The 21722-nt window shown below is 38.0% G+C and overlaps 1 protein-coding gene across 7 annotated transcripts in view; it reads left to right on the forward strand.

Moving 5' to 3' along the window:
* LOC131543561 (activating molecule in BECN1-regulated autophagy protein 1A-like) overlaps positions 1-21722 on the forward strand; it is a 109062-nt gene that overhangs the window by 69042 nt on the left and 18298 nt on the right. The window contains exons 18-19 of one of the 7 annotated variants that reach the window (XM_058781015.1): positions 1296-1427; positions 2713-5459. The exons of 4 other annotated variants lie outside the window; for them this stretch is intronic. In XM_058781015.1, the coding sequence (XP_058636998.1) occupies positions 1296-1427; positions 2713-3290 (710 nt within the window). In that variant the 3' untranslated portion in view covers positions 3291-5459. Of the gene's footprint in view, positions 1-1295; positions 1428-2712; positions 5460-21177; positions 21291-21515; positions 21711-21722 lie in introns of those variants that run through there. 2 more of the 7 variants (XM_058781019.1, XM_058781016.1) reach the window with 2 other exon arrangements.

A 21722-nucleotide genomic window follows, 5' to 3' on the forward strand; every position in this document is an offset into this window, starting at 1 on the left:
TTATTTTATATTTTTTACACTCTTTTTCTCTGGAATTGTCTAACTAGCTCCCTTGCTGCCTCCTAGTTTGAAAACCCCTGTATTAGCAAACAGAAACCATTTTCAGATCAAATATACTTTTATAAAGGAAATGTGTCTTCCTTTGTTTTGCATTTTGTGCCCAGCATGTGTTAAAGCCATGTGGTGATGGCAAACAAAGACCAACTGTCATTAGTGGCCTCCCACTGGCCTTAGTCACTAGTGATCCAAGAGAATTGGGCTTTGTTGGGTCCAGATGGCAGAGGTGATGTGCAGGTTCTGTAATCTTGGAGAGCTGTTGTCCAGTGAGGGATGAACTCACATGAGGCAGCGTGAGCGTAGTGTGTGCAATTGGAGGCATTTTACAGGAAGTACAATGAGCATTCATATTGGAAATTAGAGACCTTAACCATGAGTGCAGTTTGGTTAAAAAAAAAAAAAAAAAAAGAGGCTATTCAGTCACATTAAAGACACAATAAAACAGGAAGTTCAGCCTGCCAGCCAAGATGAGCTTAAATAGCAGAAGGTATTTGTTACAGCAAGTCCATTAGTGTAATTGCTTTGATGGACTGAATTACGAATTATAAAATGATTTTCTTGTCTATTCTGTTCTTTTAACATGGAATCTATGTTTTACAGATAAGCACATGTGGCATGGTTGCTCTTTCACTGACTTTATTTCTTACAATTGATGTAACTTTTGCTCCAGGTATCAGAAAATACCCCTATACTGAGATAAATATAATTCCTCTCCATTATTCATGAATGATGATGTTTTGTTCTGTGCCTCTTGTTGTCAAATATCTATTTTTCGACTTGTTCATCTGATAACTACATTTGGATTGTTTATGGATTTTCAGTTAGATGGAAAAATGTAAATGTAAAACGTAAGCAAGCAATACAGAAAGAAGTAATAAAAGGTCTATAAAATATTGTACTCGCGCTTGATTTTGTGGCAGTGTGAGGATGAAGACTCAGTACAAATACAAAATATAATACAACTTTTACAAGCATTCAGAGTTTGAAGAAAGCGATCCAATATTAGTTTAGTCATAACAATACCGTTCTTCACAAAAATATGAATACAAAAATTATGAGCGTTATTTACTCTCATGCTCAAACAATGTTTCTTTTTAATTTGTTCTTTTTGCCTCTAACCTGTGCTAGTTTTATAATCTTTTTGCTTGTTTTTCTTCATCCCAATGGCTTATGTTGAAAATCAACTGGGGTGCTTTAAAAACAAATGGTAAAATGCTGAAATGATCATTCTTTATCAGCCGCAGACACTCTGGATTTAGAGCTTCTCCCAGAGGATTCTGGGTCTGAGGTCGTACCAGAGACGCCCCCCCACAGTCGACCTCAGGAAGACGAAGGGTCAGATCTCACTGAACCCAGCACAGACAGCACAGGTAACCAACACTTACGTCACACTGATAAACAGAAAGTGACTATGTGATATTGATTTTGGGCATAGAACGGTTGTCAACCAGTCAGAAGTCAGGATTAGGTTTAAGGCCACCGTTATAAACTTGAAGAACATAGTTTAGCATGGTAATGAACTTCCACACTGGAAGTTTATTTTGGACCAGAGCACGGTTCACATGAAAAATTGTCAGTGTGAAAGCTATCAAATGGACCTGGGGGCGCACCATGGTACCAAACCCAAGATTGAAATTGAAGCAACTCGAATTCAGGTTCACATTTGTTCAGGAAGTAAAGTAACATGCATTGGTTTTAGCCAATGACACTGTCATTAGTGTCTTTACACAGTGAGTGTGCAGTGTAATTGTGCAGCATAAGTGCAATCAGAGCGACAAATGAATGGTTTGCAATTAGCTGTCTCCTCAAAAGAGAAGGTTTGCAAACAGCAGAAAGCCACCTTCATGCTACGCACATAGACACAAGTGTTGTTCACTCTGCTGCGCATAATAGCTCGAAATAAAATAATATACACACACATATATCTTGCTTGCATGCTTTTTGTCATGTGCTGTGCATGTTCGTGATGACGCTAGATGTATGCAAATCCATCAGGGTTTGATATAATCAAGCGGTCTGAACCCAGGAAAAGTGTCCAGTGTGAAAACCCCTTTAGATTATATATAGCATAGTACAGCATAAGTCATTGTGGAGCGCACCATCCACTCACAATTCAGAAAACGAATGAAGAATTTTAACTATCAGTGTGTGAATTAAACCATGAAGAAACAAACCAAAGCTTGACAGGGTTGTTGATGCTGATGCAAACATCTGAAACACACTCTCATATTCACACTAACTGTACTTGATTCAAAGCCTAAACACTAGATGAGGATCAAAGAATTGAGTTTGCAGAAACTGTTGATGAATAATTTAGAGTCAATTGTGGCGCTTTTAATTGCACCGCACCTTCCTGTTAAATTAGGTCCATACAACATGTGTCCAGGCTGTAAACCTGCACTGTAACAGCTGTTTGAAAGCCATTTGATGTGTGTAAATCTCCACTGACACGGCCAAGACATAAATCTCCCACAAACACCTGCAACTCTTCATGTTTTGTAAGCTCTCAATTTTTCTCCTAAAGGCCAGCCAACCTTATTGCTTTGTTTCTCCCTACTAAAGTTTATTGATCCCAGATACTGTAGGAAGTTGGACTGTTTACCCTGCGCTCTGGTATTTCTTGAAGAACTCAAGTTTTCCCTCTCTCTCTCTCAGGTCAGACTGAGTATGTTTCTCGTATCCGAAGGCTAATGGCTGAGGGAGGGATGACAGCAGTTGTCCAGCGTGAGCAGAGCACCACAATGGCTTCCATGGGCAGCTTTGGCAACAACATCATTGTCAGCCACCGAATCCACCGTGGCTCCCAGACAGGAGCGGATGCACAAAGCCAAACTGGTTTGAGCCCCACCCCTGGGCCCTCCTCTGGTGCCCCTGAGACTTTGGCTGGTGCTGCAGGTTCATACTCCCGCGTGCTCTCCAGCACACTGAGGCTTCATACAGACACCGCTCAAGGCACTTCTACAGACATAGACCTAACGCCCCTCGTAGAACAGGAAAGACTTCACACGTCCCTCCTTTCACAGGAGTTTTCACCTCTTTTCTCATCTGCTCTAGACACAAATGGACCCTCCGCTTCCATGGAAACAGACAATGTCTTGGAGAGGGAGGAGCTCCAAGACTTTGCATCCCTCCCTCCGTCTTTACTCTCATCCTCACCCTCTCTTTCTCCAGTGAATAACAGTACCTACAGCAACAGTGATAGTAGTTATCACGGAGACGAATATGGGCGGTAAAAGTGGTGGGGTTTGGAGAGGATTCATAATTTGAACCCAACAGAGAAGAGAAAAGACCATACAACAGAAAGTTCTGGAAATACTTGCACTCGACCCGTGTTCCTCTCTCTTCTCGCCATCAGCGTTCATGTTTCACATCTGCTCTGACTCGGTCTAGTGAATAATGAAAGGACAAAAAAGTAGTCTTTTCTTGCTCAGCTTAAACTCTGCAATGGATTCAGACCATTCCATGTTGTACGTTAATCAGCCACGCTGAAGTTTCCAGTTGGGGTCATTGACTCCCTGTTATCCATCATAATCAAAGTGTTCAAAGCAGAGCCACGTACAGAATAAGGTGTGAGAATAGCAGAGAGACAGAGCATCGCCTTGCAGTCAGTCTTTAGTCTGTAGAGTAACATCAGTTCAACTAAATGCTTTGTTCCTCTAAAACCCTTTTTCAAATAAAACATTTTGGATTCCATTGGGAACTGCTGCTTTGAGCAGAAACGTAAAATTTCCTTGGACAGTCTGGTAGTCCAAAAAGTTACAAAACCTAGTCACATTCTGAATAACTTGGTTATGTTACTGTTGGTTAGTTTAGTGAGTCATTGCTCTTTTAGATGATGACTGGTGCATTTTAGTTCAGGTTTTTTATGAAGTTGAAAAGACCACACCCTGTTTTTTGGGCCTTTGGAAAGAAGATAAGAAAGAGAATCAAGAAAGAAGACAGAGTTGTATGCAAGTTTTATATTTTGTACTGTATAGTTTAATTCTGTGGCATTAAGGGATAAAAAAAATACATTTTCTGTCATCATTTACTCACCCTCATGTTGTTCCAAACCTGTGTGGCTTTCTTCTGTGAAACCCAAAATAAAGAATTCTGAGAAAAGTGGTCATATTTGTTTGATTACCAAAATTCAAATATTTTCTTTAATGTTTCACAGAAGAAAGTAAGTCACACAGGTTTGAAATGACATGAAAGTCAGTAAATGATGACAGAGTTTTCATTTTTGTGTGAACTATCCCTTTAAGTTGTGATGTTTGTCTGCATCCTCATCGTCAACTGTCTTCCGTGTGGCCAAGTCAGTCTCCTTTGCACTCGTTTCTTTTCCACAGAAACACCTCAATTATTTTGCTTTCCCCTGAATGAAAAACAGAAAGACGGCTTCTTAAAAAGGGTCTTCCCTTCCTTGTTTACAGTAAAGTGCTTCTCAACACGATGTGATAAACATCACACTCAGAGCCTCAGCAGGGAAGTGGTGAAGTCTGACAGGTGTGTATATGTAAGAGAGACACTATCCCAGTTCTGTCAGCTACTGTAGATTTTAAAGCCTATTGAAAGTTAGGCAGGCACCTGACAACAATTGTGTTGCATCCTTCCTTTTTATTTCTTATATAGCACTCTGGTTCCTATCTGCTCTCTCAGAAAACATTTCTGAGCTGTGTGTGTTCAGAGAGCTTGTCCGTTGAACCTCAAAGCCTGCCACTGGCTCTGTTGTTATGCCTTTTGAATTTCAGAATTTACAGCACATTTTGACTTCAGCTCGTCCACAAACCACTAAATCGCCAATCACAATGTCTAATCTGCTAAAGTGTATGTCATGTTGAGATGTGACCTTCGGGAGTGTCTTCATGATAGGTCTTTAAGTGTCAAAACGCTGACCAGTGGTCTGGTACACACAGTGCTACAGTACTGCATAGGGAACGCAGATGTTTGGATGAATGTTTGTGACTCAATGTTTATATGAGATTTTTTTTTTTTATTCGCAGGCTTAATGCATTATGTTCTGCATTAATATGGAGAGGCTCTCTCTGCTTCTTTTGGCAAATCACTTTATCCTGAAAATGAATGTCTGGCGGTGTCTCCTGAATCAAGTCGGAGCACAACCCGCTGCTTTGGTAAACAGTGTAACCTCTGCTTTAGCTCAGCTCACTGGCCTCCTACAGTAAAAACATCACTTTAGTTCTCTTTCTGCACCTGAAGAAAAATTACAGCAGCAGCTCTTCTGATGGATTATGTACTTAACATTAAAAAGTGACTATTTGTGCTTTCTTTGTTTGTTTTTCTGTTTGTTTTTTAGAAAACCATGTTATTATTTTTTTCTTTTAAAGGAAAAAGGCTATAATACATTGATCTGCATTCTGGGAAACACAGTCCTCTATGTGATTTAAATGCAATAAAAGTATAACAGACAAGCCGTGTTATTGTTTGTTTGCACGTAGACAGCGATGAGGATTGAAATGCTCATCTGCTAATGTTTTTTTTTTTTCCCTAATTTTATTTTTATTATGGTCCTTTTTGTTGCAGATGACCAGGATTAGAGATGTCTCGCATCCTCCTAGAGTTTTGACTGATTCTGCTGCGCCGATTGTTTCTTTAAACTGAAGTCTCATGCAAATCTTGTGAGAGGTCCAGATGTTATTAGATCCACCGTATTTAATTTATTATATACTGTAAGCCTGTTCAGTCAGACATTGCTACATGTTAACCTCGTTGCTCCGGAGCTGACTTCAGATCATTGCTGACTGCTTTAGGATTATGCCTCTCATGTAAGTGGATTATATTCAGATGATTCCAGAACTGTGAGTGAGACAAAGGTGAGATGGTGTTCACTGTGCTATGATGGAGAGGTTAACGTTGACTCTGGGAGACCATTTGAATAAAAAGGCCTGTAAAAATTATCTGTTGGTAGTCAAATTTTCAAACCTGCAGAGCTGCTTCAAGCATGTGCTATTGGATTCTGAAGGTACAATGATGTAATTCAAGGTTGTTAATTGTTAATCTTCTCACAGGAAATGGTTCGGAGAGATGAGATGAATAAGAATGAGATGTGTGAGAGCTGCAGCAAAAGCTACATATATCAGGAAAGTCCTCACACTGATTAAATGAGATTAAAAAAAATAAAAGTCTCTGTTCTGTGGACCAGTCTTGTAATTAGGAGCTCTCTCTGGTGTGCACAGAGAGGTGACGCCAGATGACATAACTGTTACAAATATCAATTTCATGGCATAAAACACACACTTATGTAAGGACACGCCCAGAAACACTTCATCATGTATGCATAAATGAAAGGAACTGCCAAACTAGCTAATATAAGGCTGTAGAAGCAACATGCATTAAGATATGTGAGAACATTCTGTGCTTTAGGCTCCATTCAGCTAAAACTGTATGGTGGCTAATTGCTGGTGTAGATTCAAGACAGCAGAGGGCTCATTAAAAGAGAAAGACTCCTGAGAGGATGGAGCGAGAAAGGGCTGTTGCCTTACAGCATTCTGCTGCACGCATACATACCAAGAGGTCAAGGTTTGGCAGTTAGCCCCTGCTGGTAGATGCTGTAACTACACCATTCTGGTGCCAAAACTGATAATAACTTTTCACAAGCAGACTACATAGTATTTAGACTAAATATACAGCATATTTTAAATTATTTCATTTGCTTTATTTAAAAGCAAAATGTGAATTTCAGAGAGATACATAGATCTATATTGATAATAAGAAATATTTCATGAACACCAAATCAGTATATTAGAATGATTTCTGAAGGATCATGTGGCACTGAAGACTGGAGTAATGACTGCTTAAAATTCCGCTTTGCCATCACAGGAATAAATTACATTTTAAAATAGAAAACAGTTATTTTAAGTGGTAATACATTTTACATTATTACTGTCTTTACTGTACTTTTGATCAAATGAATGCTTGGTGAGCATAAGAGACTTCAAAACATCAAGAATCTTATTGAGTAATATCAAACCTAAACCCTTTCTCTCTTTATATATACAGCCAAGCAATTGCTATTGAAATAGATTTCTTCAGGTATAATAGACCTCCTTGATAGAAAGACTTTGGCTGGCTAATCAGTGTCATCCTGACAGATATGGAGGGTTTTAATGCAGCACAGAGAAATCGAGTCCTGCCATGTGAAATGATGCCGATTGCTGTTCCCCCAGACTGAGCTATGACAGAACGTCCCTGAAGGGCTGGGAGCCACAGCAGCGTTCACTGTTTATATTGAGAAAGCGATTATACACTCTTCCCTAAAGGCTCTGAGAAATTCCACCTGTCTAGCAGGAAATTTGTTCGGCATTGGCCTAGCGTGTCTTATTTTCAACTTTGCTGACTCTCTGCTTTTCTTGCGAATCTCGCGTCTCAAATATCAGTATTGATGCTGTGAATGAGTAAAGAGGGCTGGGATTGCGGCGAGGAAATCATAACTCACTGCATGTTAACCTGTGAGGTTGACAGCAGCAGGCACAGACCATGAGTGATCAGAGTCCTCCCTATAAAGCTGATCTCAGTCATTTTGTGTAGAAACAAAGCACTGATACTGACATGATTACAGGCCCTGCTGAGCATTATCATCACCTACACTAACTCTGCTCTCGCTCTCCAGAACTGCTGTTGCATAAAGTGCTCCGCACAGAGGCTCTGAGAGAGCTGCATCGCAGTGTAAGTGGGCACTGCGTGTGTGTGGTGGCATTTTTCGGAGCGCTCAAGTGCACACATGCATAGCTAGGCTTTGTGAGAGAGTAGATTTAATGATGGGTGTTTTCTGGGAGAGAAAGGCTGTTATGCAAAGCCCCCCCTTAATTGTATAATGTGGCAGATAAACAGAGTGGGCTGAGGTTAATGGGGATGACTACAGCAAAACATGCTGCTAATGATCCGGCCCATTTACTATTGCTAAAAACCCATCGGCACAGCGTGTAGCCATTATGTATGTAATTACATAGCTATCACATGTTTCTCTAACAGATATGGCATGTTTTACATTTATTTGTTTGTTTCTCTGAAATGTTGTGTATGTGTGTGTGTGTGTTCACAGACTGGTTTTCCTAAACTGATCGTTTTCCTGTGCTTCTCTGCTGCTGTCAGTTATAATTTGCAGTACATCCCCGTCTAATAAAGCTACTGAGACTGTACAGGAAATATCCATACAGCATTTGCTCATACATTATGGTCTGTTTATAAATATTGACATTGGCCTCATTAGTTAATAGAACACATGACCCTGAAATTGGATGTAATCTGAACTCATCATAATAGGTTTCGCAGATTATCTGCCCTATCATACACAGTATCTGATCAACTTTTAATATTCATGAGCTTTTTGTTGTATTTTAATGGCTTTTTTGAGCGAAGTAAACTTTTTTAAATCAATTACATAACGAGTAAGTTGTAAGGTAGTAAAGAAAACCGTACCTTAATAAAAATATTATTCTGTAAAAGCTATAAAATATAACTTTCAAGTTGGTATGTGTGCCAGCGAGTAGCACTATTATGAGCAGTATTGAATATACCTGTAAATAGAATCAAGCATAGAGATATGTTTTATATACAAGTGAGAGATGCAGCTGAAATAAAGCAGTGATTAGGTTGTGTGAAATGCATGAATATCATTTTTCAGAAAAACACAAAATAAATATCAAATATTTCCATGTGCCTTTAACACAGTTATTGTGACTCTCGAGTTGGAAAACCACTAAAGGAACCTCAGAATTTATTTATTCAAACAAAAGACACCTAGATATATTAAAAAGTAAAAGGCCTGATGTGGTATGGTATAAAATACATGCAGCAGTGAGACCCTCAATTTTGTTTATGAGGATGGTGATTCAGATTTCATATCATCCTTGAATCCCTAAAGTCTGGGTACCCATTGAGTGTTAGTAATAAAAGTTGAGAAACATGTAACTTTTGTTATATTTTTTTGTTATAGTTATGCTAATTACTCTGCTCTCTGGAATACTTAATTCTGATTGGTCAGTTGTGGCATTCTGGGGTCATATAGTTTGATATAATGATCACTTAACTGTAGAGACCTAATTGACCGTTTCCCCAGCAACTCATTTGCTACACAGCTCTGCTAATTTCATGGCTCTCGTTTGTCTCTGCAGTCTCTTATTTTGCATAATAAAATAATTTTAACTAAAATGCATGCTTCATCTCTATTTATTTAGTATCACAAAATTATCCACTTCGGGGCGATTAAAGTCACTTACAAGACTTTTTTTCATCTTGATTTGGTTTACTTGATTGCAGTGCTTTTCTTAAAGATAAAGACTCAGAAAATAAAAATTCTGCCATTATTTACTGACCATCATGGCATGGGAAACCTGTTTGACCTTCTGTCTTCAGTGCAACAAAAAAGCTGTTTCTTCAAAATATCTTCATTTGTGATACGCAGAAGACAAAAATGTTTACAGGTATGACATGATGGTAAGTAAATTGTTACAATGTTCATTTTTGGGTGAATCGTTCCATTGAAGTAATGAGTATAACTGAAAAAAACACTAGATTTAGTAAGACTGTCACATGAAGAATCACTATTAGATTTATAACATGCTCTTGCAGCTTATTTGTTTAATCATTATTTGTAATTGTTGAAATTAAGCTAACACATGACTTTTTCAAAGAAGGCAGTGAAGAGAGAAAATCTTTGATATTATTTTGTGTCACATTATTGAAAATAACCAGGGCAAAGGGACATGTCAAACAGAATAAAAGCAAAGGGAAAAGTCTGTAGAATAAACAGTTCCACCTACCCATTGTTGTATACTTGATCAAAGAAAAGGTTCAATCTTTTTTTGTTGCAAGCACTCTTTGAAGTGCCTAAGATCCGTGTTTGCGATGCCAAGAACCCCTCAGAACTGTAAAGAACCGTGTTTTGCGTGCGGTTCTCTAAGTGGTAATGGTTCCAGCGAGGACCATTTGTCATCCAAAGCACCTTTTTTAAAGAGTGTACATATATTTGCATAATTGTATCTTCTCCTACGGTATGCTGGAATGTTATATGCTCAACTGAAGAGCATGAAAGGGGTCACAATTTCTGCTTTATGGCTTTTAAAAACAATTTTGGTTGCTTTCTGCTGCCAGGAAGTGATTGCTATAAAACGTCCAACTGAAAGGATGTTTTGCATGCCCTTCTCTCTTAGACACTTAACTGTGTTCTTGTTCATCGGAAAAAGGATGTTCATCATTGCATTATGTTAGCTTAACTTTCCATTTAGATGCAACTGCTTTGTTTTTGATTAGTTTAATTATTTATCTCTCTCACACACACACATACTCCTCTTTCTCTTTCACATCTAATCACCTGCTCTGATACCTCTCTGTCTTTTGTTGGTGAATAATGATCCTAATACAAACACACACCTCTTAAACAGAGAACACACTGCACTTAGAGCCACTGAGAGTGTTACATAATAACTTAAATGGGTGGAAATATAAAAAGTGGAGGGAGAGCATAGAGAGAAGCAGAAGAGGGTGAGATGTAGAACTCTGTGGCTGTACATAATGCCGATCTTTCTCTACAATATTCAAATGAGAACACAAGCGTACGCATGCATGAATGCATCCTACAGTATGTTAGTATTCCAGCAGCAAGGCAGGACGGCTCATGCTCATCGTAAGCCAACTGCAGTCAGATCCATAGCGAAACTAATTGGACATTAAAGTTTGGAAAAGTTTTCCAAGCAAGGCCACCATCAGACTAAAAATATATGCTACTTGTATGTGAAAAGTTTTTAGTTCAACTAATGAAACTAAATAGACTCGCTAGCGATTATGGGTTGAGGGGAGAAAAAAGTGGTCCAGTCTTTAAGTCATCTGATTTTTGTTTCATTAAGAAAAGGTTCAAAAAGATTTCCTCTGTTTATCATGTAAAGGTGAAGTGTAAAGAGGCACATACAGTAGTTCTGTTACTTCTAAGAAGCTTCTTAAATGATCCAATTTAGAGAGCGAGAGAGATGTATATTGGATCAAATCTGTTTCTCTAAACCAATATTCCCTCGCTCTCAGGCCTAATACACCTCTCTCTGAGCCAACACTAAAGTGCCACTCATGGCACATTTTAGTCGGTAGTGACTGTCAGTTTACGGTTTTGGTTTAGATCAACCCTATAAAGTTAATTTAGAGGGATACTTCAAAAAGCTTTTATTGCCTTGATAAACATTAACAGAAAAAGTCAGCAAGAAAACTGAGAAAAAGTCATGTACTTTGTCAGCAATTCAGTTAGCTATATTGCAAATCAGTTTTATTATCAGTTGTTTTATTGAGACAGGCTCTGCCTCGGGGCCTGCAGCTGCAATAACGTGCACAAGGAACACACCAGATACAATGAATTCCGTGTCAACTAAACCAAACTCAACGTAATCTCATGCTCATGTAATCTAGATTCAACAACACCAGATTCAGCAGTTCTAAAATTAACAAAGCATGACTGAACTGATGTAGGCTGAACTCAGCAGCAGTGCAATATCTCATCAATCTATCTCATTTGAAAGCAGTGGGTGAGCAAGTGAAGTGAAACTGAATTTGTTATGTGTGTCTGTGATGTATGAGCTAATGAGCCTATCATTTGACTTGTTAGAGAACTTATGGATATCTATTCCTGACTGGAACTGGTTTCTCACACCAGAGTCAGGAGCTGTTCATTATAGTCTTTTTGTTGTTGTTCACTAGATGGATGCATTTCACTAAACAAAATGAAGACTAGTTTTTGAATAATTGTACTTTTGATATTTGCTTTTCTGCTTAACTTCAGTGATTTTGGTCTCTCACTCTCTCTCCCCTCCTGTCCTGCTGTACTCAGATCATCAAGCTTAGTATTCATACTGAACTAATGAGAGACCAGAGCGTATTACTGTTACTATACACACAGCGATTTAGTTGAGACATCTCTTCATGTCCACACAGGAGTGCTGGTCTGCCTCACCTCATTAACAACTCCCTCAGATCTTATTCCCTACCCTGTGGTCTGTTTGCATGAGAGAATATTCCCTTCTGATATTATAGACTTCACAGTGAAACCACGTACACTTCGGCAGTGTCTTCTTTATGGCCTTGACTATAATGAATCAAATGTAATTAAATTCAAGTGAAATGAAAGTTAACTTCATTAAACAAACACAAGATCAAGCTGTGTAGACAGAGGTAAAATCTCATTTATTGGCTTGATCTGTTTGCTCTGCTGAAAAGGAACCAGCTAAATCCGGTCTGTACTGGTTTGTTGGTCTTAGCTGGACTCCTGGCTGAAAGCAGTTTAGGCCAGCCAACTAGTATTTTTTCTTCAGTTTGCAATATTGAGTAAAACCCAGGACAAATAATTAGGTCACATTATTTAAGGTTGTTTAATTTTTTTGTTTAATTCATCAATTTTGTTTTTTTACGTGATTTTTTAAAAAAAATCTACAGTTTTCTACAGACTTGTAGCTTTATAGTATCAGAGACAATATGATTTACAGCTGTTATTGGACATTTACTTGTAGCTTATTTTGAAGTAATCTACAATATATCCTTGCAAGTTCTGACAGTTTGTGCCCATTCATTTTATAATGTGACCAAGAACATAAGTGCATAAAATGTGATTTTATATACTATATTTTCAACTTGTGTCTTTATGTATGCATATGTGAGAGAGCTTATGCATCCTTGCACAAGTGGCTTTGAAAGCACGGGAATGTAATGTTTTCATTCTCTTTCCTGAATTCCTCACTATCATTTCATTCCCATGCCCTCTCTCTCTTCTCATCACTCCTCCCCTCACTCCATCTCAAAACCAGTGGAGCATGCAGTCTTTATTCTTGCACCTGAGTGAGTGAATGTGTGTGTATGTTTCCAGAATTTTACAAGGATTGACTTAATCAGGCCAACAGTTTTTACAGAGGTCCCACATCTCTCCATATGCCCCTAGAGCACCTATTCCCCATTTTAAGGAGCACATGCATCAACACACATGTGCAATCAACCATTAGCTGAACTGAACAAACATCTCTTACAGTGTCACATGACTTATCAGATTACATGGATTTCTATTGTCCACTGTAAACCACACTTCTTTTTTCCACAATATTGTGAGACTGTCTCCAGTAATTACAGTAACTGGCCTCATTCACAACAAACTCCTTTCAGAATTCCTGTACCTGTCTTGTTAATTACAACTACTAGCTTAGTGTTTGGTCTATAAATGCAGCATCATCTGTTCATTCAATATTGCCAATTAGACACAGTTCCAGTGGTGCACTGTATGATTACATAGTATGATGTAGTAAAATAGAAGTTACAAAATTAAAAAGACTGGAATCAGTAATTGGAATCAGATGTTCTGTAGTTTTGCCATATGGAAATGTTTTTTTTTTGTTGTTGTTTTTTTGCCACCTATACGTTTTTGAACCGATTTTTGCTTTGAGTATAAAATGGTTGAAGGGGGGAAAAAAACATTTTAGAGCACCCCAGGGAAGAGTTGTTGAAGCTCCCAAGACTTGAAAGCCTTACAGAAGAATTTCCTCGATCAGTGTACCATCAGACAGATAGCTGACAGGTGGAAAAACATCAGAACTGCTGCTAGAATGTTGTACATGAGAGGTAACTGTAGTGGAAACCACTGCTCTCCAAAGCAATAAATAATTTACCCACAGCTGCACTCAAACAATGGTTTGTGGCCAGACAAAACAGCAGCTGAACATTTGGTCAAGGTACAAAGCATTATATTCAAAGAAAACATGAAGCTCCATATCAGTAAGAAATTCTTCATCCCAGCTGTCAAAAATTGTGGAGGGAGTGTAATGGTGTGCTAAAATTGAGAAGTTGTATCAGTTTTACACTGAAACATCAGAGCATCTGTTTGTCATCTAAAGCCCAAAAGATGAAATCAAAAACAGAAGGGATCAAACAGAAGAAATCCTATAATGGCCAATAATAATAAGCGACCTCAGGCTCATTGAAATTCAGCGGTGTTCTGACGGTGTTCAAACATGCCAAAGATATACATAAATCAAAACAGTTTTGTGCTGAAAAGTACAGGCCTCAAAACTCCTTTGCAGGTTTGATCAAAAGCTACAAAAATAATTTGGGTAATTGCAAAAGAAATTCATAGGGGTTCATAGGGGTATACCTTTTCTAATTAAAGGGGTCACATAATGAGGAATCAATTTTTCTTTGATCTTTGGAGATAAAAGTCTTGATGTACAATGAAAACTTTGTAACTCAGAACGCAAACTTTTCTCCACAGTATGGAGCCATGGCTCCTGCTGGTATATGTTGTAACAACACTATCAATTCATGAAAAGCTACCGAGCTGTATTTAAAAAAATAATAATAATAATAATTAATCAACACACAATACAGCATCACTAATATACAGTAGATAATATTGTTCCTAATCACTAGACATAAAATTGAAAGCTTGACAGTTCACCAGACTTGTGCTGTTTCTGGCTGTTTGTAGCACTTGCCGCTCTGCATATCCTTTTGAAGGATCCCAATGTTAGAAATGAGCAGCTGAAGTTTATATTTAACAACATTGATAGTTTCAGTACAATGTTTACTGTTTGTGTGTGGATTTTTGTTTTATATAAAATAAAAAATAAATATGTTATAATTAAAATGTGTAATACTACCACTACCACAAGGAGACTGATCATTCATGGTTACACTCAGTGTATTATTACTAAAATGCACAAAATGGCAAAAAAAGCTGTTACTTTGATATGATCATTTACCAACTAGATGTTATAATCAGATTAAATATTTTATTTAAAATAAAATATTTCAGAAATATTTAATTCAAAAATAAACAAGAAAAATAATAAACAATCATTCAGTACCTTTACATTTGATACTTACGTTCGAAAGCAAACACGCTTCTGTACTTTTGCTCAGTTTAAGCTTTATTTCATCAAGGTATCTGTACTTTAAATGCAAAGGTTTATAACTACAGGAGCGGTATACTTCATTCACAACCGGTCAGATTTTCATTATTGATGTTGTCTGCTTTATAGATGATACATTTTGATGAGAAATCCCTTTTGTGCTTTAGGCAAGCATTTTACATGGCTGAATGACAATGTGGTGATTTGTCTTCCTCTCCCATCTATCTCATAGCCTCGCTTTAGTTCTCAATACTACAGGCCTAGAAATTGGAATTCTTTATCATTTTGCTCATGTTTTGGAAAGCGGAATGTTTGAGAGGAAGATTTATTTCTCTCTTCGCTCTTCTTTTTACTTTTTCAAGTGGTTTTCATTTGCCCAGTGTCCAACAAAGGAGTCCTCTTATTTCTAGTTTATCTTCAGGAGGTACATTGAGTATAAAAACATTGATCTCTGATGAAATTGTGTTTGAACATTTGATTATTGCTTTTAAAATAAATACGTTGATTAATTAATTAAATAAAAATATAATGCATTATCTTAAGTACTAGAAATAGAAAGAAGAGAAGAGAAATTCCAGTGTCAATGCCTGTCTTTGTTGATGTGCTTTTTGCAGAGTGCAGACTTAATTGAATGCTAACATCCTCGAAAATTTGCTTGCTCTGCTCTGCATATTTGAATGAATAAAATCTATTTTCTTTTAACTAAAAAGTCACAGAACGATGGAGTGGTTTTTATTTTTAGACAGTGTTAACCTGAAGAATTTCCACTAGCCTCAGTCAGATAAAATGCTTTAAGTAAGGTAGGCATCAACATCTAATTGATCTGACCTCTGAACTCTGTTTGCCAGGGTGGTTTGAGGACTGTGGAAAGATTAATCTGCTGAGTAGAGAGGCAGCAGTGATGTGTGTTGATGGTATACGTGCAGACAGACACTGACAGTGCTGACACGATCATTCAGGTGTGGTGCTACTTATTTCTTATGCCAGAGAGAAGCGCGTTTCTCTTCCTCTGTGCCACATTAACCATGGAAGGAACATATCGATTATGGATTGAATGACTGATTATGTTGATTAATGGACTGATTGAACAGACTGTAGAAATGACCCTGAATATTCCTTCTAATGTCAAATGTATAGCAGTCATAAAGAGGTTGAAATCTGTAGAACATTTTACATTGTTTGTGTAGTTCTGTTTTTCTTTCTTGAGTCTCTAGACATGATCGGAACAAACATCACATGGTACAGCAGCTCTCAGAACGAATCACAGGCTTGTTTGATGTGTCATCAAGAATCAACATTAGAATGAACTGAACTAATGAACCCTTAATGCTTGTGTGAAACTGACCATGGACACACACACAAAACTGTGTAGCACACTCTCATTCTCAGTCCCCCACAGAGTCCGTCCTCAGATGCTCTTAGAAATCTCAAAATCCCCAAACTTGCGTGTACAGAATTCTTTAATACAGAGCTGCGTGAATTATTTAGATAATTGCTAGGTATTGCATTTAATGTTTCTCTTAAATCAACATGCTTCCACTCTAAGAAGTCCACAGAGAACTAGAGAAACCGTACAAACACAGAATATTTAATTTTAAGTCTCCTAAGCTGGTGAGGAATTGACTCATAAAGAAAGTGTCTAGGTATGCGCTGATCAGTGATAGCAATTCCAGATGCACAATGCTGTGAAAGATATTCTGGCCTACAAGACTGATTACTCAAAAGTCTTATTCAGAACTATTTAGTGTGGGTTTTATGGCCTTATTTCAGCTACTTTTTAAAACTTACTAACCACGCATAATATATTTTTTCTAAAAGACGCAAACGTGTACATCCATCTTGGTCACATATTATTGTAGCACAGTTTGTGCTGAATACAAAAAAAAAAAACATGTTGGTCAATAGTATGTTTTAAGTAGCTGAAATAATCACAAATATCAGGGCATGTCAAAACATCTCAAGGGCCCCAAAATGACCTCAGACCCCAGAGGGTTAAATTACAAACCCTGATACCGTAGTTTCCATCAACACTGCTAGCAGGTTAACAGAGTCTTAATAATTTACATCTCTAATAATGTACAACTTGATTTAGGATTATGTTGCCTTGTGTATAATTGTGCATGGCTTGGGATTTATTTTGACCTTCTGCATGGAAATTAGGCCTATAATCCAGGGGTGATTCCAGGATTTCAGGTTATGGGGGGCTCAGCCACCTATAGTGGATGTGTTCTGTTGTGGCTCATAAATCTTGCTTTAGGAGTGGTTAGTCATAAGTCGTGAGAAATCTTCCTTGACTAACAATTCTTTTCAAATTAACCAAAAAATAGCATGTGTTTGTCAGTGCATATCAGAAATGCAGGTGTATTTGATTGTACTGGAGGGATGGATCAGTGTGACTTACAGGGTTCCTACGGGGTTTGGAAAAGTATGGAAAAAAGAAAGCAGAATATGGAAAAGCCTTAAGGACCTTTGCAAAAATAAACACACGCATGAGAAACTTAGCATATAGGACAATGCAGCCCATTTTGCGGTGTGGTTTCTTGGCCTCCACAAAGTATGCATTAAAGAGACCTAAGGCCTTGAAATATGGCATACTGCCCTAACAAAAGCCAAATTTTAAACACTTTTTTACAGTACTTGTCTTTTTTTATAAACCCTTGAACTTGGCAAATTTTATGCCATCAGCCCATTTCATGTCATGGTTTGTGTGTCTCTGCAGAGGATGTGTTAAATTGGACATTAGGCCTTGATATTAGAGGTGCTACCATAAGAAAAGACTAATTTTGAGCTGTTGAAATGTTAATTCATGTGCATCCATGCTCTTGTTTTATTCATAGTAAGATGGCAAAATAATGTGTGCTGGTGATGCACAAAGGAAGTTGGTTATATAAAACTAGAAATTGTAATGCGTAAGCATGCAAAAAATTCCCATACGCATGTGAATAGTTTCTTGAGGGCACAAAAAAGTTTCTTGCGTACATGTAAAAGTTTTTTATTATTATTATTATTATTTTTTAGGGGCTCTGCATGTTGTCACTTCAAGAAAATTAATGGGAAAAAACCCTGAGAAAATAAAAATATTTACAGATGACTGTACTATATACCAAATATAAAGCTGAAAATAATGCTCTATGAACCATTTATGTTAAATATGGTCTGAAAATCTACTGAAAGGTTTGGAAATTTGAGTCTACCGGTGCCGACCAGAATGCATTTCCTTTGTTGAATTTCTTGAATTGTAATTCCTCTTCCTGTTGTTCCTTTTTACTTTCATTTGGGGTATGGCCACTTCAAATGAGATTCTAGCTCATGAATAAAAGGGAACCAAGTTTTTCATAACTAAACCTGTTGTGAAATGGTAAATGTTTAGGATTGCAGTCTAAGCAATAGCCTAGCCTACTCTGCCTGTGGCCACTCTCTTGATAGATGACTTACAAATGGTTGTGTTCATTTGGAGTCAGTAGTATTCTTAGGAGGCCAGTGTGTTCATTATGTATTGATTTAGTCAGCTGAGGTTTTGCATTCTTCCACTAATAGACCCTTATCTTCAAAGCGGTTCTGACCTGCAGAGGATTTAAGAGCAGATTGTTCAGTAATCCACATCTGACAATCCATTTGCTGTGCATATTGACAGACTCTCTTAAGGCTTTTCTAGTTCCCTTTAAAGTATGTGATCTGGGCAGTTATGCATCTCTACATGTTTAGTGTTTGGTCATTTGTCATGAGTGCTATCTGTTTAATTAATAGAATTCTCTCTCCCTTTACAGGAGGAACAGAGAAAGTGTGTATGTGACCTTTCCTGCAGGACAGGTTCTCCTGAATGTCATTGATTTTAGTGGCATAATAATCACACAGCTTTGAGCAACTGTCAGAAATGGGAGGAGAGAGAGGCAGAGGAGAACGGATAGAGGTGAGAGAGAGGAGAAGAACGTAAAAGAATGACATTTAACTGCAAGGGGAGACAAGGACCCACTGGCATTTATTCTGATGGAGTGTTCAGTGTCTTTTGGCTCAGCTGGTTCATGTTGCCCTGTAGATTACACTGCAGTGCCAGTACAAACAGAAAGCTAACCTGCATCCCCAACACACTGCAGGGAGAAGATTGTGGATTTGGTGAAGTTACTTAAACGATGGGATGTAAATGATAAATGATACATAATGATGGTACTTTGAGTATTTCCCAGATGGTTTGTCTGTCAAGGTTGCATCTTGGCTGGCAACGGGGTAGTGTTTAAGGTGTTTAAAGTGTTTACACAGCCCAAAGTCCCTGTTGTTGGTGTAGTTCAGGAGAGCTCTTGATTAAATCCCTGCCCACAGTTACTGTACACTGAATCAAAGCAGCCCAAAAGTAACAACATCCCTTGTGCCCCGTCTCCCCAGCATCTGTCCAGCCTAATGAGCAGTGACTTCGCTCTGAGTAAAGAAGAGAAGCATGAAAACACTCCAGCATAAAGTCTAGCATCTTCTAGTTCTGGGACCTGAGCCATGCACATTTTTGCTTTTCTTGCCTTGGGCCATTTTGCATACAAAAACTGTCTTGCATCCGTCCTCTACCCCAAACATTTGCCCTGGGTCTCATATCGTATCTCTCTGAGTATGTTTACTTCTTCAGCAGCAGCACATAAGTCTAAATCTGATTACCGTCCACTAGACGCAACTCCATTTACAGAGGAATAAATTCTGCTCATCTGTGAAGCAGCTATTGATTTGTGGGCCGTCATTCTGGCCCCTTTTTCTCCCCGCTAATCTCCCTCATTTCCCATGAAGTCTACTGCTTAAGCAGTCTGGAGACATTGGGATTTCATTTGGAGTCATGTAGAGCGATGATGCTGTAGTGTGGTACAGTTGACAGCAGGACAGACATTATAAAGTATGAAATGCTGTGCAAAGAGTGATGAAAGATGAGCGCAAATTCACTCAAGTCTCCCATATCATGAAAAAGTATTAATAAAAGTTTTTTTTTTTTTACTACATTTTTACAAGTCTATAGTTTACACAGCCTTCAGACTTCAGAGCCTGCATGGTCTGATGTTTAATTTAAGCATTTTCCTGCTTTTAGAGAAGAAAGTTTTCACTTTTTTCGTTTCTTCACTGTTAATGCATAAGATGAAGTGCTCTAAGACCATCATTCTAAATCCTGATGTCCATAAATTATGGATATTCTAATTCAATGTTTTGAAGATAAGCTGCTGTTTATAACAGCAAAAACTCAAATGCACTTAATTTCAAATTTTGAATTCAGTTTAACATGTTTTGACCATTTGTTGATTCAAACTCCATGACAATACTAATCATTTTGAATGCATATTGGATTTTTATCATTCTATTGCAGGGAACTGTAAAAACAATTATTAATTATTGTCTTAAGACTCATACAATAAATCATAAACGAAAATGAAATAACAAGGACTACTGGAACCTCATGAATTATATTAAGATGGTAAACAATGTCTATGCAGTTTGCTGTAAATCACATTAGAAAAACGTAAGACCATTCCGGCCATTAACAAGGGCTGGGAAAAAACGAAATCAAATGGGCTAGGAGACTCTGAAAGAAGCACTGCTCTCACTGCAGACTACAGGAAGACTATGTATTTGTCTTTCTCTGTATCTCTCTCTCAGTGATAAAGCATGCTTTTGACACAGTGTTCAGCTGGAGCGAGATCAGACACAGTTGACCTCTTGTTGTAATCAAAATGCCGTTTGAGCTCCTGGTGTAATTCTGCCATTAACTCAGTCTGGTGGAGCATAATTGTCCCTGTCTCAGATTCCAACCGTTATAGAGAGAATGCTCTCTGAAGATCACGCAATCCTCCTGTGTGAAAGCAACCTCTTAATGAGCTTAATTTTATTTGGGAATATAAGGAAGACTGAAGCGCTGTTGGAAAACACGAATCCAAGCGGAGGTGAGATTGTAACTATAAATAGGATTGTTTGTGAGAGGAAGTCAGGCTGCATATAGCCTCTGTCAATCAAATGTCTTCTCTCACGCAAACACGCACATATGTCTTCTGTGGCACTGAACTGTCAGAAGATCTCAGATGAATTCTACAGGTATACAGCTCTGTGATTGGCACTTCACTTAAATTAATTTATCTGCCAGTAACGTCACACCCCTCCTCGTCCTTAACAAATAATTGGGATACCAGAGTATTTATATTATAGTGTTGCAAAATGTCTTACTTACTGGTTTTACAGTTTTTTATTACTTCATGGCAGTTTTGTGTATTTACAGTATGCGTGTGTGCTTCTGCAACTGAAGGTAACAGGGAGACAGACCAATGTCTAGTGTGATGTGAGCTGCTGTATATTTGAACAAACCCACATCTATTCTGCTTCTCCATCACCTCATTAAACTGAAACAGACAGGTGAGTTGACCAAGAATTACATCAGCCAACTTCAGGACAAGCACAAACCAGACAAATACACAGCCATAAAAACAGAATCAGATGCTACTTTATGACCTAGACATTCAACAATATTTATAGTTGACAGAAACACATTTTGTCAAGATGCATTGTGGCATTTGCATCATGCCTGTCTTACAGGTGCTCAACTATATCTATTTTCTCTCTTTCACTCCACACCTGTAGAAACCACTACCACTGACATGCTCATGACTGCTCCCCTGAGAGATGCATGCTGGGTAATACTGGCATTCCCCGGAGGCAAGTTATGTCCAATTAGATCAGCTATGCTGCAGGAAATCTAATTTAACATAACCACATCAGAGAAAGAGAGAGATGGAGGCTGGAAATGCAGGGGAGGCAAAGAAGGCCAAAGTACCAGTGAGTGTGTTT

This window comes from Onychostoma macrolepis, chromosome 07 (genome assembly GCF_012432095.1).
Source record: "Onychostoma macrolepis isolate SWU-2019 chromosome 07, ASM1243209v1, whole genome shotgun sequence".
Taxonomy (NCBI): Eukaryota; Metazoa; Chordata; class Actinopteri; order Cypriniformes; family Cyprinidae; genus Onychostoma; species Onychostoma macrolepis.